Below are 18,502 nucleotides of genomic sequence, written 5' to 3'. Positions count from 1 at the left end.
TGAAGATGACACAATGAGTCTGCAGAGGGATATAGACAAGTTAAGTGAGTGGGCAAAACCTTGGCAGATGGAATATAATGTGGGAAAATGTGAGAGTATGCTCTTTAGCAGGAACAGTAGAAGAGCTGAATATTATTTAAATGGAGAAAGGCTGCAGAAAGCTGCAGCACAGAGGAATTTGGGAGTCCTTGTCCATGAATCCCATAAAGCTAACATACAAGTTCAACAGGTAATAGGGAAGGCAAATGGAATGTTGGCCTTTATTTCAAAGACAATGGAATATAAAAATAGGGAAGTCTTGTAAAACTATACAAGGCACTAGTCAGACCACACCTGGAATACTGTGAACAATTTTGGTCCCCTTAACTAAGGAAAGATATACTGGCACTGGAGGCAGTCCACAGAAGGTTCACTAGGTTGATCCCGGGTATGGAGGGATTTTCTTATGAGGAGAGGTTGAGTAGGTTGGGCCTGTACTCATTGGAGTTTAGAAGAATGAGGGGCGACTTTATTGAAACATATAAGATTCTTTGGGGCCTTCACAGGGTGGATGCTGAGAGGTTGTTTCCCCCTGTGGGAGAGTCTAGGGCCAGAGGGCATAATCTCAGAGTAAGTGGGCATCCATTTAAAACTGAGATGAGGAGGAATTTCTTCTCTCAGAGGGTAGTGAATCTGTGGAATTCTTAACTGCAGAGGGCTGTAGAGACTGGATCGTTAAGTATACTCAGAGCTGAGATAGACAGATTTTTAATCAGTAAGGGAATCAAAGATTATGGGGAAAAGGCAGGAATTTGGAGTTGAGCATTATCAGATCAGCCATGAATGGCGGAGTAGGCTCGATGGGCTGAACGGTCTACTTTTGCTCCTACGTCTTATGGTCAAATTGAGACCAATAATTGGCCACTTAAGGGCCACTTCCCACACAGTCTCAATATTGAGACTGGCAGCTCATTGTGCTCGGGCTTCAGGCAGGGTGGAGAGAGTCCCTCACTCAAGGACCCTCTTTCTATATTGGGTGCAAGAGCCTCCAAGGTCTGCCCTTGCAAGTGCCTACCCATAGCCTCTCCATCTACAACACCACCCCCACTGGGTCCTCACCTCCCCTCTCTGCCATGAGAACACCCCCCCCCAACCCCACACACTTATCTGATCCTGGACCCCTGGACTTGGAAGGTGGGGACCGCTTGTAGTCCCAGTACTGGCTGCTGCAGCCACTGGCGCCTTTAGTCCTGTCTCCAGCTAATTAATACTCCTCAGAGTGTTAAATGGCTGTGAGTCTGTCATAGTCAGCGGGGATGTGTTCCCCCCTTGGGTGGGTAACCCGGCCATCCAAAAAATTCATGCCCCATAGGGTTTCTCACATGGAGAGACATGGGGCAGAATTTCCCCCCCCCCCATTGTCGGGGGGGGGGGGGGGGGGGGGGAGGGAGTTCAGGAGTGGGCAAGTGGAGACGCATCTCTGATCAGCACCACTGATTGGAGGTGTGCCACCATTTTACCTGGACGGGCCAATTAATTACGTTTGACATCAAAGCTTACATAACCTAGAAGTTTGAAAGATATTAGGTTTTAATTATTATGCATGGAAATTTTTAACTGTAGTGTATAATAAAATGTAATTTTCCACTTAAAAATACCAAACATGTTTTCTTACATAAGGTACCTAAAATCCTTCATGAGGCATCAACTAAAGATAGAATCCTCTAAATGGTCTTACATGTATAGAAAATGAGAGATAATGGAAAAGGAGACATGAGGAAACCCAGGCTGCCTGATTAGGATACATTTTAGGACAATACTTAGCTAAAAATATCAAGAAAGGTGTTTCAAAAGTAAAAAAAAAGCAAAGACTATTTGATTAAATTAGAAAGAAGAATAAAGAAAATATGGTCACATTTTCTATCAAAGTTGAGGACTTATGTTATTTTGGAGTCATTTAACTTCAACAATTAAATGTCAAAACTTGCTGTTGTCCGATTTGAAAACCAGCGCAACCATACGGCACAAATTTGCCTCTTCGTACTTTACAATCTTTGAACAAGGGGATTAGCCCTCCAGGAAACTTGTTCATATTGAGATTTGATAAAAACAAAAAAACTGCGGATGCTGGAAATCCAAAACAAAAACAGAATTACCTGGAAAAACTCAGCAGGTCTGGCAGCATCGGCAGAGAAGAAAAGAGTTGACGTTTCGAGTCCTCATGACCCTTCGACAGAACTTGAGTTCGAGTCCAAGAAAGAGTTGAAATATAAGCTGGTTTAAGGTGTGCGTGTGGGGGGGCGGAGAGATAGAGAGAGAGAGAGGTGGAGGGGGGGGTGTGGTTGTAGGGACAAACAAGCAGTGATAGAAGCAGATCATCAAAAGGTGTCGTTGACATCTTTTGATGATCTGCTTCTATCACTGCTTGTTTGTCCCTACAACCACACCACCCCCCCTCCACCTCTCTGTCTCTCTATCTCTCCGCCCCCCACACGCACACCTTAAACCAGCTTATATTTCAACTCTTTCTTGGACTCGAACTCAAGTTCTGTCGAAGGGTCATGAGGACTCGAACGTCAACTCTTTTCTTCTCCGCCGATGCGGCCAGACCTGCTGAGTTTTTCCAGGTAATTCTGTTTTTGAGATTTGAAACATTAGTCTCAATTTTCTTGGATTCCCTCAAAGAGTTCAGAAGGCAGAAAACTCTTAACATAAAAGCAAAACCACATTGTTTTTGGCATACAAGAGAATACCATGGTCTTAATCTGCTTAACATTAAACATTGCGGTGATATAAAGCATAGGCTTTATGCTTAAAAAAGTTAAAAATTCAGTTGCTTGAAATGCAATATTTTAAATGGTTTTTTAATTGCAAAAGCAATTTTAAGTTAAATCGTATTATACTTTTTAATATTATTTTGATGTTATTTATACATGGCTCTAACAGACATAAGTTACTATATTGTAAGAACTAGCATGAAATAAGGAGGGGGAAATTTGCTTTGTTGGAGTACATTACTGCCAGATATCATATGTACTGTATTCTACTGTAGGTGTTACCTAACACACTTAGTTCTGTGGAAAGATTCTTCAATTTTTTGCCCTTCCCATTCCTACCCTTTTAATCCAAGTGGAAATCCAAACTATTTGTCTAACCTTAAATCTACAAAACTCATTCTAAGGCCTTCTGCATCCTTGACAATATGTTGCCAAGATCTGTGTAGCAAAAATTTGAACCTTTTTATTTCAACTTATATTTACAATTATCCTTCCTGTTCCTAACTAGATATTCATCCAGTTCTTGTAGTAATCAGGTAGTTTTTTTTTTAAATAACATATTTAATCTTTTCTAATCTTCCTACCCTGCATTATTTTTCCTTCTATATCTTAAAACTAAGCTTATGGCATTGTCCCACTCACTCAACCTCAAAGCCTTCTATCTTTTCCTTGAAATCTGGGAATGTTTTCTACAAGTCCAGGAAATGAACTGCAAACACTATCTGGTAATTGCTTTAGCTACTGGACTTAGTCTGTGCCTCTAAAAGATCCAATTCCAGTCATTGAACACACTGGAACATTACACCAATTATGTAATATCATGTTGTTATAAAATGGTTATTTACAGTAGACATATTTTCACCCAATTATTCAAATGGGCAAATATGAAGACCTTAACTCTAAGAGCTGAGCCCATATTTTATAAGTTACTTTTAATACCACAGTGTTTCATTTCCTGGATCTTTTTAGCATGTGGGCATCCAACTAATGGAAAATCTTCCTGGAACTTCAAACTGATTTGCCTCGACTTCAAGCATTTCAAATTGATCAGTACTATCACAGATTTTCAAACAGACGCTTATGAATAAAATGGCTCCTTTTGCATCCTTAAAAAGTATCAGAACACCCCAAATTTTGATTATTCCATTCAAATTTAAACGATAAGGGTCGGTCAAATATAAACTGAACCAATTACACAGCACTGTTTATATCATTATTTTCTTTGGCCTATAATTGACTAAACTAAAAACACTGTGTCAAAATGAAATTAATAAAGGGATCTAAACTGCAGTTCTTTTAAAAAATGCTTCCATTCTTGGATATTCTAGGAACTGCAATCCAGGCCTTAGAAAGGGTTTAAATGAGTCTTACCAGGATATTTGCAGGGATAAGAGACTTCAATTATGAGGAGAAATTGGAAAAGTTTGGACTGTTTTCCTTTGATCAGAAAAGGTTAAGAGGTGACCTAATAGAGGTTTTGAAGGTAATGAGAGGATTTGATAGATTTGGTAAAGAAAAAAAATGTGCCATCTAATGTGGATCAATAATCAAGGATCATAGGTTTAAAGTCATTGGCAAAAGAACGAGATGGGAGATGGGAAGATATTTTTTTTCACTCAAATTTGTTGGACTCTGCAAAGCTCAACCTGAAAAAGTTGCTGGTGGCTGATTCCATCAAAAATTTTAAAAGGGAGTTGGACAGGTAGATGAGGATGAGGAACTTACAGGGATATGGACAAAAAAATATGGCGTTGAGTCTAAGCATGACTGTTCTTTCAAAAACCAGCACAGGCACGATGAGTTGAAAGGCATCCTTCTGTGCTGTAAGTTTTTATGATGTATGGCTGGTTTAAAGGGATGATTACTAAATCAAAATTGACAAACAAATTAAAAAATCATTTTTAATCACAAACACTTTGTGAAATGAAATTCAGAAAGTTTGCCAATTTTTTTCTGTAATGCCTATATGATATTTATAATATATTAAATTTGTTATGTAAATTACACAGTCTTTAATTAGGCATCAGCATTTAGTGACATAGGGCAGAATTTTGCCCCACCAGCTCAGCAGCGGATGGGCAGCCGAACTCCGCCACCGAAACAGGGCCTGCCACCATTTTGAGTGGGTGGGCCAACTAAGGCCCACCCAGCAGCCTGCCCAATGAGAAAAGCTATGCGCCTCCTGTGCAGGGGTAGTGGGGGAGAGGGATTCCCATCTGTCAAAGTGTGCTCTGCTCCCTGAGACTAAGTGCTGCCTCAGGGAGATTACTGACATTCTAAAAAACTTTAAAAATATAAAAATTATTAACGTGTCCCCCTCATGTAACAATGTCACACGAGATGGGACATGTTAATAAGAAGCACATAAACTTTATTAAAGTTTTTAAAAACGGACATGAAACCTCATCCCAACAGTGGATGAGGTTTCATGTATTATCAGGAACCCGCTGGGGCTCCTGGCCTGCCCACCAACCTTAAGGTTGGATGGGCAGGGCGCTTAACTACCTTAATTATCCTGTCAATGGCCTTAATTGGCCATTGACAGGTCAGCGGGCGGACAGCTGATTTCGCTATCTGCCCACCTTCCTCAATATTTAAATGGACCGGGATGACGTCAGGGGTTCCTCCTGACATCATCCCGTGTCATTTTCCCGTCGGTGAGCAGGCCCCGCCCCCAATCACCCACAGGAAAATTCAGGCCATAGTCACACTGGCAGATGAACACTTCTACCACTAAATGGAGATTCATAAGATTCAAAGTGCAGATTCTTAGATTTTTATATCTATAGTAATACTAATGCACTCCGAGGAAAGGTTGTTTTGTCCTTATTTTCTGTGAGCAGCCACAAAAAATCAGCTGATGTAATGTTTAAAAGAAAAGTATCCTGAAATGTCAAATTCCAATTTTATGCCACATACTGCAGCTTTAACATTATTGAATGGAACAAACCTTATGCTGCAATTCCTCCTTCTGTTGCCTTGTCCCTTCTAACGTTTTGGCAATTTCAGCATTTATAGTTTCTCTGCTGTTTAATTCTTCCTGCATCCAAACATTTGAATGTTGTTAATGTGATACCACCATTAAAAATTCACAAAGATCACATTCAAATTGTGTTTACACCACCTCCAATACTGCATAAACTAATACATAACTTGCACATTAAATAAATACTCCTATTAATTATGGGTGCGTACATTAACCTAGGTAGGATTTGTGCTAGAGAACGAGCACCGAAAGGTCAACGCGAGTACTTCTGTGCTGTGAAGGAATAATGGGGGAGGGGGAGGAGTCCCATGTTGGTGGGGTCCTCTGGGGGCTTGGTCTGTACAATTGTACAATCATTACAACAGTTACCCAGTTTGCAATTTAAATCGCATTTTTGTATGGTCCGCAGTGCAGGGTAATTGCCCAGGGGAAGTTTGTTGGTCTGAACATTTCCAATCAATATCAAAACAGCAGGTGAATGTTGATCCTACTGAATAAATATTAACTTTTAGCTGAAGGGTCTGTTGACGACTCTATCCAAGTTAGGCTTTTGCTAATATTAAATTTAAAAAGTGTACAAAGAATACTTTTAATGCATGTACACCTCAAGGATATTTCCCCCATTGGGTTGTTTATTATTTCATAGTATTTTGCAAAATAATTTTGTTAAAATTATGTGAATAAATGATTGGAAACAGAAACCTTTCAAAAAGTGGAAGTTTCCTAACATAATAATGATTTTGTACGTTCCTTTAATCTATGCTTGCTCTCTACGCCAGATAGGATTATTATTTCTTGATTGCTTCGACAAGTGTTTCAAAGCAGCAGAACATACTGTTTTACAATGGGAAAACTTTTTCAACTATTCCCTTTCTACAGGGCTACAGGAGTCTGCTATGCAAGCTTCTCATTGTCCCAGCAATTGGACAACATGTGGCAGCATAAGAGAAGAAAAATATGGGAAATACAGTAATATCACATCATGCTGAACTTTTAGAATGTGAAATGTTGAAATTACAAATCATGGAATAGAAAAGAAATTGCAATGGCCATGACTAGAATTGTCCTAAATATATGCTTCTCATACAGCACAGAACTTTTTGCACCTTAAAAGATTTGTACATCACTTCTTTTCAAATAGACTTTTTTGCATAATTCTAAAACATTAGTGTCATAGAAAGGGTCTATTGTAAGTGAAAAGAAAGGAACAAGAAAGATAGTACAATTGAAATGAGAAATAAAACTAGCTAAAAAAAATAAAGGTTGGATTCTGGAATGGGGGTGTTTGCCCATGTTCCAGAAACTGGCCACCCAACATGATCAGCAAAGGTCATGAAGTAAGTCTTTGATATGCCTTCTCAACCTGGAACAGTAACGGCTTCATAGTAAGGAATGGAAAAAAAACATTAAAAATATTAGTTTAAACATAACCATTCTTGAATATAATTTTAGAATGTGGTACTAACCTTCGACCTTTCAAGTTCACACTCAACTTTCCTCAACGCATTTTCTGTTTCATTAAGCCTGTCACTTAGTTCTTCATTTTTCTGTTGGCATTGGCTCTGTGCACAAAGAACACAAATAGATGTGTACATATGCTGTACAATTAGGTTACAAGGCTGTATATGCTAAAGCTCAGCTACAAGACATTTTGATTTCCCACAACAGGGGAAGGTTAGGTAATGATCTTACAAGCACCAAAAAATGATAAAGGTTCACAAGCTTAAAAGGTAGGCTAATGGGAAATTGTGTTTTGCCTAATCAAGTCTATAGGCCACAAGAAAACAAATTACACACAATTATACTGAAGAAAATATTACAAACTTGTGCAAATAGGAAATACCATGGTTTTTTATAGTTTATGGAAGTATTTAAAATACTTTGCTCTAATAACATACCTCAGTCCTAGACTCAAAAAATGCCACTCCTCAGCAATTGGCAATCAATGTACTATAGTCTCTTTAAGATGACCAAGTTGGAGGCAGTGTTGTACAAAGGGCTTTTGTTGACCAAGAACTGGGTTGAACTTTCCTAAGCTCCTTTCAAGTGAAACCCTTATAAACAACCTATTTCATCAACTTAGGCTGAATTCAAACCAAGATGGTAAAGGTAAACGGACAGTTTCTTAAGTCACTGGGAGCAAAGTATGCAAAGATATCAGCTAGGAGACACTATACATGGAGCAGACTACTTGTTTTCCAGACGCTCCTTTTTTGTTGATGTTAAGATGTGGGAACATTAAGATTTAAAACTTACCTGATCTTGGGGGGTTGCAGTGGTATGCTAGTACATAGACTCACTGAGTGGAAGGGCATAGATTTCACCACTATGCTTCCCTCCACCCCTCCAATCTCATCCCCTCTACCTTCCATTCTATCAAGCTGGAGAAAGGAAGCAAGTGGTCCTGGCACTTCTCCATATGGAGGGAGAATTGCACACCTCCAACTAAACAGTCTAGCACTGATGAAACACAGTTACCTAACTGCTCCTTTGGCAGTAGGAAACATATCCCCCTCCAAGGTCCAAGAATAAAAAGCAGGTAATTTCATTTAAAAATAACAAATTGGACCTACCATCTGTGGTTAACTAAAGAAGTTAAGGAAAGCATCAGACTTAAGGAAAAAGCATTCAACTCCGCAAAGATGAGTAGCAGAACAGATGACTGGTCAGAACATAAAGAATGGCAGAGAATGGCTAAAAGGTTAATCAGGAGAAAAAAATTAGAGTACGAGAGGAAACTATCTAGAAACGCAAAAACGGATAGCAAGAGTTTCTACAGGTACTTAAAAAGGAAAAGAATAAGTAAAGTGAGTGTTGGTCCTCTAGAGAATGACAATGGGGAGTTAATAGTAGGTAATAAGGAAATGACAGGAGAAATGAACAAATATTTTGCTTCTGTGTTCACTATAGAGGATACAAAAAACATTCCAGTAATAGCTGTGAATCAGGAGGTGAACGGGAGAAAGGAACTTGGTGAAACTGAAATCACTAGGGAAAAGGTACTGAGCAAATTGATGGAGCTGCGGGCTGGTAAGTCTCCGGGTCCTGATGGACTACATCATGGGGTCTAAAAAGAGGTGGCTAATGAGGTAGTCGATGCGCTGGCACTAATTTTCCAAAAGTCACTAGATTCTGGAAAGGTTCTATCAGATTAGGAAGTAGCAAATATAACCCCTCTATTCAAGAGAGGGAGGCAGAAAACAGGAAACTATAGGCCAGTTAGCTTGACATCTGTCGTGGGGAAGTTATTAGAGTCGATCATTAAGGAGGTTATAGCTGAGCACTTAGAAGAGTTCAAGGTAATCGGGAAGAGTCAGCATGGTTTTGTGAAAGAAAAATCATGTTTAACCAATTAATTGGAGTTTTTTGAAGGAGTAACATGCACAGTGGATAAAGGGGAGCCTGTACTTGGATTTCCAGAAGGTATTTCCACAGGAGAGGTGCCAGAGGACTGGAGGACAGCCAATGTGGCATTGTGGAAGGGAGGAAGGGATGAACCAGGGAACTACAGGCCAGTCAGTCTAACCTCAGTTGGATGGGAAATTATTGGAAGCAATTCCAAGGGACAGAATTAGTCTACAGTTGGAGAGGCAGGGATTAATCAAGGACAGTCAGCATGGTTTTGTTAAGGGGAGGTCATGTCTGACCAATTTGATTGAATTTCTTGAAGAGGTGACCAGGTGTGTAGATGAGGGCAGTGCATTTGACGTAGTCTACTTGGATTTCAGCAAGGCTTTTAATAAGGTCCCGCATGGGAGACTGATAATGAAGGTAAGAACCCATGGGACCCAAGGTAATTTGGCAAATTGGATCCAGAATTGGCTGAGTGGCAGGAAGCAGAGGGTGATGGTTGAGGGGTGTTTTTGTGACTGGATGCCTGTGTCCAGTGGGGTTCCACAAGGATTGGTGTTGGGTCCCTTGCTGTTTGTGGTATATATAAACAATTTAGACTTGAATGTAGGAGGGTCGATCAGTAAGTTCGTGGATGACACAAAAATTGGTGGGATGGTAAATAGTGAGGAGGATAGCCTTAGATTACAGGAGGATATAGACGGGCTGTCAGATGGGGTGATCAGTGGCAAATGGAATTTAATCCAGATAAGTGTGAGTTGATGCACTTGGACAGGATAAACAAGGCACGGGAATACATGATGAATGGTAAAACCCTGGGAAGTAGTGAGGATCAGAGGGACCTTGGTGTGCATGTCTACCGGTCCCTTAAGGTAGCAGGACAGGTAGAGAAGGTGGTTAAGAAGGCATATGGGATACTGGCCATCATTGGCTGAAGCACAGAATATAAGAGCAGGGAGGCAATGCTGGAACTGGGGTTATTTACCTGGAGTTATTTATCTTGGAGCAGAGGAGATTGAGTGGGGACATGATTGAGGTGTATAAAATTATGAGGGGCATAGATAGGGTAGAATGGAAGGAACTTTACCCCTTGATGGAGGGATTAATAACCAGGGGGCATAGATTTAAGGTAAGGGGCAGGAGGTTTAGAGGGGATGTGGGGAAGAGTATTTTCACCCAGAGGGTGGTGGGAATCTGGAACTCTCTGCCTGAAAGGGTGGTTAAGGCAGAAACCCTCAACATTTTAGAAGTATTTGGATGTGCACATGTGGATCCATGGCATACAAGGCTATGGGCCTACTGCTGGAAAATGGGATTAGAATTGTTAGGTACTTGTTTGACTGGCGCAGCCTCGATGGACCGAAGGGCCTTTTTCTGTGCTGTAGACCTCTATGACTCTTTACAATTTGCGTAGCACACTGAAGGCAGCTCTTTTTTCACCACAATATTCACATACCTCTGATCTATTGCTGATATCATATTCTGGGTCAGACTCAATTATAATGAGAATCATAGATGAAAACTTCCTTAGGAACCTTGGTCTCTTACTTGCATTTGATAAGATGCCACATCAAAGATCATAACGGAAAATAAAAGCGCATGGTGTAGGGTGTAACATATTAGCGTGGATAGAAGATTGGCTAGCTGGCAGAAAGTATGCATAAATGGGTCTTTTTCTGACTGGCAAGATGTGACGAGTGGAGTCCCACAGGGGTCTGTATTGGGGCCTCAATCTTTTACGATTTACATCAATGATTTAGATGAGGAGAATGAAGACACAGTAGCTAAATTTGCAGATGACACAATGATAGATAGGAAAGTATGTCGTGAAGAGGACCTGAGGAGGTTGCAGATGGATATAGATAGGTTGAGTGAGTGGGCAAAGATCTGGCAAATGGAGTTTAATGTGGGAAAATGTAAAGTTGTTCACTTTGGCAGGAAGAACACAAAAGCAGAATATTACTTAAATGGAGAACATATGCATAATTTTGAGGTGCAGAGGGATCTAGGTGTTCTAGTACATGGGTCACAAAAAGTTAGTACACAGGTACAGCAAGTAATTAAGAAGGCTAATGGAATGCTATCCTTTCTTATGAGAGGGACTGAACATAAAAGTAAGGACGTTATGCTTCAGCTATACAGAGCACTGGTGAGACCGCACCTCAAATAGGGTGCGCAGTTTTGGTCTCCGTATTTAAGAAGGATGTAAATGCATTGGGAAGCGGTTCAAAGAAGGTTTACTAGATTGATACCTGGAATGAGTGGGCTGTCTTATGAGGAAAGGTTGGACAGACTAGGCTTGGTTCCACTGGAGTTTAGAAGAGTGAAGGGTGATTTGACTGAAGTATACAAGATCCTGAACGGCCTTGACAAGGCAGACGTCAAAAGGATGTTTCCTCCTGTGGGTTTCCGCTTGATGGGGCACTATTTTAAAGTTAGGGATTGCCCTTTTAGGACAGAGATGAGGAGAATTATTTTCTCTCAGAGGGTTGAGCGACTTTGGAACTCTCTGCCTCAGAAGTGGGTGGAGGCAGGGTCATTGAATATTTTAAGGCAGAGGTAGCTGGATTCTTGTTAGGTAAGGGAATCACATGTTATCGGGGTTAGATGGGAATGTGGAAATCGAAACACAAGATCAGCCATGATCTTATTGAATGGCAGAGCAGGCTCAAGGGGCCGAATGGTCTACCCTGTTTCTATTTCTTATATTCTTATGTTCACTGGTAGTACATTACTTACTATCTTATGTTGCGAGGCTGTTTTGTCAAATTCACGGGCAGTTTCAAGGGCAGCTATTTGAGCATCCACTCGGTTAGTCCTTTCTGTGTGCTGATGTTTTAAAGTAGCAATTTGATGCTGTAATCTGTCACTTTCGGCTTCGCTTTCTTCTTGCTGTGAAAAAGTCACTCATCAATAAAATCTCAATTAAGCTTGCTACAAATACAACTGCCTACATTAAATTTGCAAGTGATATATTTTAAATTAAAAGCTGATTTTATTTTTGGATTCACAATAAGTATATTTTTAAACTTTTCTTACCAACTTTTTTATTTGAACTTCTTTTTCATTCACATCATTTTCTTTTAGTATTAGCTTTCCCTTGGTAAGATTTAACCTTTGCTCCAGTTCACTGATCTGGGAAATAATCAGAATTTTAGAACGAGCTGGACTAGTAGTTGGGTTTCATTTTAAGTTTCCAACCATTAAGAAAGGATCAACCAATGAGCAGAGCTATAATTCATTCATCCAGATGCTGTTGTTTGTGTCCATACATGACAAAAAATAAATAAGAACACACAAACAAACTTTCAGGCCACGTTAAAAATTAAAGCCATTCCACAACTTGTTGACAGGTGGTCAAGGAATTGGACTACGGTTGCCGTTAATAATACACTAAGAAATAGCCATTACCTGAGTAGCATTCTCGTCTTTGACAGCCTGCATCTCATCATCTTTTTGCTTCATTAAAGTCTGGATTTCTACCACTTCATTGTTTAGCTTAGCTATCTAAAACAAATTAGGAAAATTATTTAAAAAATAAAAATGGAAACATACCATAAATTGTGACATTTAAGCCAACCTCATTTTCCAATCCCAAAAATCATATTTTTGCATATACTCAGCATAAAAATCAACTTGCTTTTCAGCCACGGCATGTTATACTTGCATTAATAGTCAGCCTCAATTTTTCACCCTATAAAAGCATGTTTTACTTACCAGTATTTTATAACTGGGTGCAAGGGATCAAGCAGGCGGTATGGGCTGTATTGTGAAGATAAGACATGCCCACTCTTTGCATGCAATGCTGATGACATTTCAAAAAGGCAACCACCCATACCCATGATGGTCTTCACTTTTATTCCAGGCGTATAAGTTGACCCCATGTTTGGAGGAATTTTGAGGCTTCAAAAGCTGACATCAACTTATACGTTGCTTTATGAAATATATTATTATATATAATTAAGCGTTCTACCCATGGTAGATATGTACCTGTGTTTTGAGAATGCTGACAGCCTCAGTGTGGCTAGTCTTAGCTTCCAACAAATGATGCCTTGTTTCTTCCAGTTTCTGCTCCAGATAGGATTTCTGCAGAGCACACTAACTGGTCAGCAACATAATGCAAACATGATTCAAACTCCATTTGAATGGCTATTGATTATATTAAATAAAGATAGAATGAAAACATTCGAGGGTTGAGAAAAAAAGTTGCGGTAGTATTCAATGCATGACAATTTATTTCAAAAGATAATTAAGTAACAGAAAATCTCTGAAAAGCCTAAATCATTTATAGTGCATGCACATCTATAGTTAGGCATTTCATTATGTTAATTATACCTCTTTAAGCAGATCCTGTACATGTTCATCCTCGGAATAATTTCCCTCTAAACGCTTTTCTAGGGAAAATACTTTTGCCTGCAGATGCTCTATAACCTTTCCCTTCTCCTCAGTCTCGGCAGATGCCTATTTCAGAAAAACAACATAGATACAGTGAGAAGCCAAGTTAACTAGTGACAGCTTTCACTCATTGAAAATGCTAACGCGCTAGCATGTGAAAATCACACCGTGTTTTTAGAAACAGTGGAAAAAAAGTGAGAATGGTAGAGTTTGTTTATCTCAGGATGGTAGTCCTCTGCACTCCCAGGCCAGTGAAAGAAAAATCAGCAAGTTTAAAATGCCAATTGTAAGCCAGTGAACCTGGGTGGAAAATGTGAAGTCAGAAGAGGACTGTAAAACCTCCGAATTGAATAACCTGGCAAAATTCACTGTCAAATGTATAAAGAACTTTCATCAGAACAATTTAACAGGAAGTTTCCGTGAATTCATATTATGGCTTCAGGACAGGAGAGAGAATTGACAAAATAAACATTATTCTGTGTGAATTATTTTTTCACAGCCATAGGAAAGAAAAACATTACTTTTTTGGTATTAAGCTTCTTAAAATCAGAACATCCATTAGATACATTATGGGGCAATAGCCTGCTTGAACAACTGTACACTCTGTGCTACCAGCCATCCAAGTTAAAATGATTAAATATTTCATGCAGGTAATTGTGTAATTATGTTCTCAAGTTACCAAGCTCTTATTAACTTGGTGGTGTTGTATTAGGAACCAAAAGCTAAAAACTAACTTTGTGGGAGAAGAAAGTAAAAGGTCTAGGGTGTATTTTAAGATGCTAGTATTTCACTTCCATACGACCCCTTCTTCTTCTCTAAAAAGTCATATTTGAAGAGACTGAATGCAAAGAAGTTTTCAATTAGTTGATTGCTTCAGCAGCTTCAAAATAAAAGGAATAGTTTTCAACTATGAGCCCCCTGTGTAGTACACTGTGACTTTTAAAAAATATGATAATGCTCAGTAGCATGCCAGGATCTCGTTGGAATCCAACTAAAATAACTGATGCATTACAAAGCACATGGCTCATTTCTGGAGCTCAATTTGCTACTTCCCTACCTTTCTCAAGATGTTAAAGGTTTTGTTTTGTGTAAAAATAAGAGAGCAGATTGATGCTATTTTAACTGTGTATACTAACTGCTGCGCAAAATTTACTTTCTAACTGAGGTGGCCCTATACATAATTATTTCCCTAATATATTAGGATACGAACTTGCTGCATGGACTGAACTCTGAAAATTAATTAAAACTTTAAAGCAACAAGATATATTTTAGTTATAGCTACCAAAGGCAACAGCTACTTTTCGTAGCTTTTAAACATGCAAAATGACAACTTTGCGTCTAATCCAAAGTTCTAGTAAGCAGGAAATGAACAGATGCTGTTTTATAGTAACTGAAACCCAACTGGGAACCAATTCCAGAATTAATTCTGTTCAGACTAATAAAACAGCCATAAGGTTGAACAAAGAAGTGGGTTGCTGGTGATTATTGAACCCTTAAACATTTGAAATGAAACAGTAAATATTTGTACCTTATGTAAATCAGCTGAGAGTCTTTGAATCACATTCTGCAATTCCCGTGCCCTGCATTCTAATACAGTTATTTTTCCTTCTGCACTTCTTTTTGTAGCCACAAATTCTTCTCTGTGCATTAAGGAAAATTCAACAGGATTTAAGCAAAGTGCAAAACAAAGAACCACAAGCAGCAAGCATACATAAGTGACCAGCAATCATTATCTGTCATTCAATTGTCTTTTCAGACAACACAGCGGTTATAGAATGTACCATCATTTCACGTACAATAACACAAAACCCACAAGTTACAATGAATCCTGCAGCTGAATATCCACAATGCCTACACTGAAGTTTGTTTAAATAAAATTTTGTTTGTACAATAGAACCAGAATCTTGAGCACATAATCTAGACTGACAGCTCAGTGCAGTACCAAGGGGGTACTGCATTCAAGAGGTGCAATTTTTTCTTAAGAAGACTATGTACTGTAAACCCTTTAGTTCTCCAATGTGGATATACAAGATCCTACTGCACTAAATGAAGAGCAGCACTGGAATTTTCTTACTGCAGTGATCAATATTTGTCTCTCAACTAACACTACCAAAACACTTGATCCAGTCATGTGTCTCATAGCTGTTTTGGGGCCTTGCTGTGTGCTCTTAATTGGCTGCGAAGCATTTAGGTGCAACCATATGTAAAGAAAGGTGTTGTACAAATGCAACTTCTGTTTTTCTCTACAGTATTTGCTTAATTAATTTAATCAGCATACAATATTACTTATACTGTAATGAATATAATCGTTTTTGGATGGAGGCTGATCTCCTTTTGTTATAATTACATTCTTCCTACACGTCATACCACTGTACCTGATTGCCAATGGCAATTTCTATGGCCAATGTGTGTTAAGTCATTCCCTCATATGCTATTTTAACACAAGTAATTCAATAGGAGAGGAAGTAGTTCATATAAATGGATAAGCATTTATCTTAATATTACCAAATGTAATGCCTAAGTTTTGATCTCAAAAATGAACTATTGATAAGACTGCATAAAATTGCTCATTACTATGACTGTTACAAAATTTTACAATCTGTATTAGAGAATTGCTCCCTGTATGGTTTTTATTTGTGGCATTTGTTATCTTGTGGCTTTGGAGCCAGAGCTAATACATATCTTTGTCTACACATAATATTTTTTCCCGTTAAATGTACAAGTATAATGTGCATATGCAAGTGGAATACATGTTGATCAGGACTAAACTTAACACACTATAGGGAAAGATGGTATAAATCTGCATATAAGAGCACATATCAGAAATTTGAGCTTGGTATCATGGGCCTTAAAGCAATTTGTATCCATTATTCTTAATTAAGATGTAGGGGTCATTGATCTCCATGTCTAAATTCCTAACATGCATGAAGTTTTGCACTAGGAACATAAAATTTACCGTCATAATTTATCCTCATCATATCTTAACCACTGAAACAAAAAAAAATGGGTGCACTCAATATACCCTTGGAGGACCCTGTAGTACACCTCGGGCTGAATGGACAATGTTTTCATAAACACCATTAAACTTACCATTCTGCCAGATCTGTCTTTTGCTAGAACTTTTGGCTTTCACAAAAAAGAACATTTTGCTTGCCAAACTTGCAAAGGGTTTTGTTAAATGTCTGCATCAGTCCAATTTCAGTATGTGTCCAACCAGAGCAAGTTTCAAGGTTAGAATTAATCAGTTCTTTTTCAATCAACACAAAATTGTAAAGATCATGGGGAAGAAATTATTCAGGACACTACCACTGACTTTTTTCCAAACGTGCTTTACCTTTCTTTGTTAATATCTGCATTAAGTGTCAGTAGCTGTTCAAGCCTTTTGTCTTGATTTAAGAGTTTCTGATTGGAGACTTTTAGCTCCTCTTTGGTTTGATCTAGCTCTGTTTTCCGTTCCTCAAGTTCCCTTTCAAAATTGGACAACATCTCTTCTTTCCTCAGGAGCTGTAAAACAGACAAAAGCCTAAGTTCTTACTGATTAGGTTTAGTTTAAAAACCTTAAGTTAAAACATTCTAGTTAAGTTCCAAACATTACAAACACTTCAGTTGTATTACTCTCTTCATTAACCAGGATATTAACTTATAGTTAAAGGGAAAGTTTGGGTAGGACTGTGCCACCAAGAGACAGGAAGCAGGATCATGCCCATTACTCAACACATGGAAAGTGGCAGAGGTGCCGAATAGAAATGGAGTATGCAGTAAAGAAAATTTAAATTCAAACAGCATAGCCATATTTTCATGTGGCGTAATATGACTGAATTGAAGTTCAGACAGTGAACACATTTTACAGTCTAAATCACTTCCCATTCAGTCACATTTATTGATAATCTGGTTCATTACTGTGTAGGAGCAGCTACATTTATTAAGAAGGAATGAGGCAGGTTCACTTGCATAATTCCTCACATGGAGAGATCTGATCGCATTTAGGTCAGCAAGGGAAAAGACAGAGTCAGCTGAAACTAGTTACCCCACAGGGAGAGAAAGAAAGCTCAGGTCTGTCTCATATGCCTTCCAGTGTGTGGATATGACGTGGCAGTGGCAGAGAGCTGAGAGCAGACTGCCTGTGCTTGCACTCACAGGTCTGGAACATAGAACAATTTCTAACACAGGAGGGTGGAACCTAAAAATGGGGAAAATTCCATCAAAGAAGGCAAGCATTAATTTCAATCAAGCCTAGAGTTAAAATGCACATCTCAAGCTGCAAGTTTAGTGTCCCATTCAAACAACCATGCCAAATTTTGCTCTAGGTTCCACTTCCAAATCCAACTTAATAATACTGTGAATCAAATATAACAGCATTAAAGTTAAACAAAAAGGAATGTTGGAAAGATTAAATCACACTTTTGTTTATCTAAACTAGATGCATGTAATTAAATGTTGCTGAACATGCATGATAAATGGCATACTTAATTTTAAATCTGGACATCGATAACAAGATTAGTCCCTTCAAGAAGGAAAATATGTTGTGGTTAAAAATAGCAGCAAACAAGGTTCAACAAACCTCATGGATGTAGTTCGACTGTACAACAGGCTGTGTAATTCGTGTGTGATTCAAGCATGTGATAAACCAAGGCTTCGATCTGTGAATATCATTTCAATCTAGATACTGAATTATAGCTTTGAATTCAATGATAATATTAATAACATTATCAATAAATTCAATAGTTAGATTGAGATGACGTACACAAACTGAGATCTCCATACATTACAATGTAAAATATACACTTGTAGCTTGCAAATTGTTAAATATTGTTCATTCTGTGCTTGGGTAATGCATTGCGACAGGTACTGTGGCATTAAAAAGGTCACTCCTGAGCTCTCATGATAGCATAGTGTAGGGATGTCCAAGTGTTTAGTCGTCAGAATCATAAAGATTGCTTATGCACATCTAGTTTAAATCCATGTTCTGATTAATTTGCATAAATCTCAAGTTATTGATTCTGATGGATCTTAG

General features: G+C 38.7%; 1 protein-coding gene across 2 annotated transcripts in view; it reads right to left on the bottom strand.

Moving 5' to 3' along the window:
• Positions 1-18,502, bottom strand: part of golga1 (golgin A1) — a 65,330-nt gene that overhangs the window by 16,037 nt on the left and 30,791 nt on the right. For both annotated transcript variants that reach the window (XM_041194116.1, XM_041194117.1), the window contains 9 exons: positions 16,823-16,992; positions 15,017-15,128; positions 13,429-13,554; positions 13,084-13,179; positions 12,505-12,600; positions 12,133-12,228; positions 11,833-11,985; positions 7,209-7,304; positions 5,707-5,796 (listed from right to left, as the gene is read on the bottom strand). In XM_041194116.1, the coding sequence (XP_041050050.1) occupies positions 5,707-5,796; positions 7,209-7,304; positions 11,833-11,985; positions 12,133-12,228; positions 12,505-12,600; positions 13,084-13,179; positions 13,429-13,554; positions 15,017-15,128; positions 16,823-16,992 (1,035 nt within the window). The remainder of the gene's footprint in view (positions 1-5,706; positions 5,797-7,208; positions 7,305-11,832; positions 11,986-12,132; positions 12,229-12,504; positions 12,601-13,083; positions 13,180-13,428; positions 13,555-15,016; positions 15,129-16,822; positions 16,993-18,502) is intronic.

The sequence above is a fragment of the Carcharodon carcharias genome, chromosome 8 (assembly GCF_017639515.1).
Source record: "Carcharodon carcharias isolate sCarCar2 chromosome 8, sCarCar2.pri, whole genome shotgun sequence".
In the NCBI taxonomy this organism is placed as follows: Eukaryota; Metazoa; Chordata; class Chondrichthyes; order Lamniformes; family Lamnidae; genus Carcharodon; species Carcharodon carcharias.
This window is presented reverse-complemented; position numbering and strand designations above follow the sequence as displayed.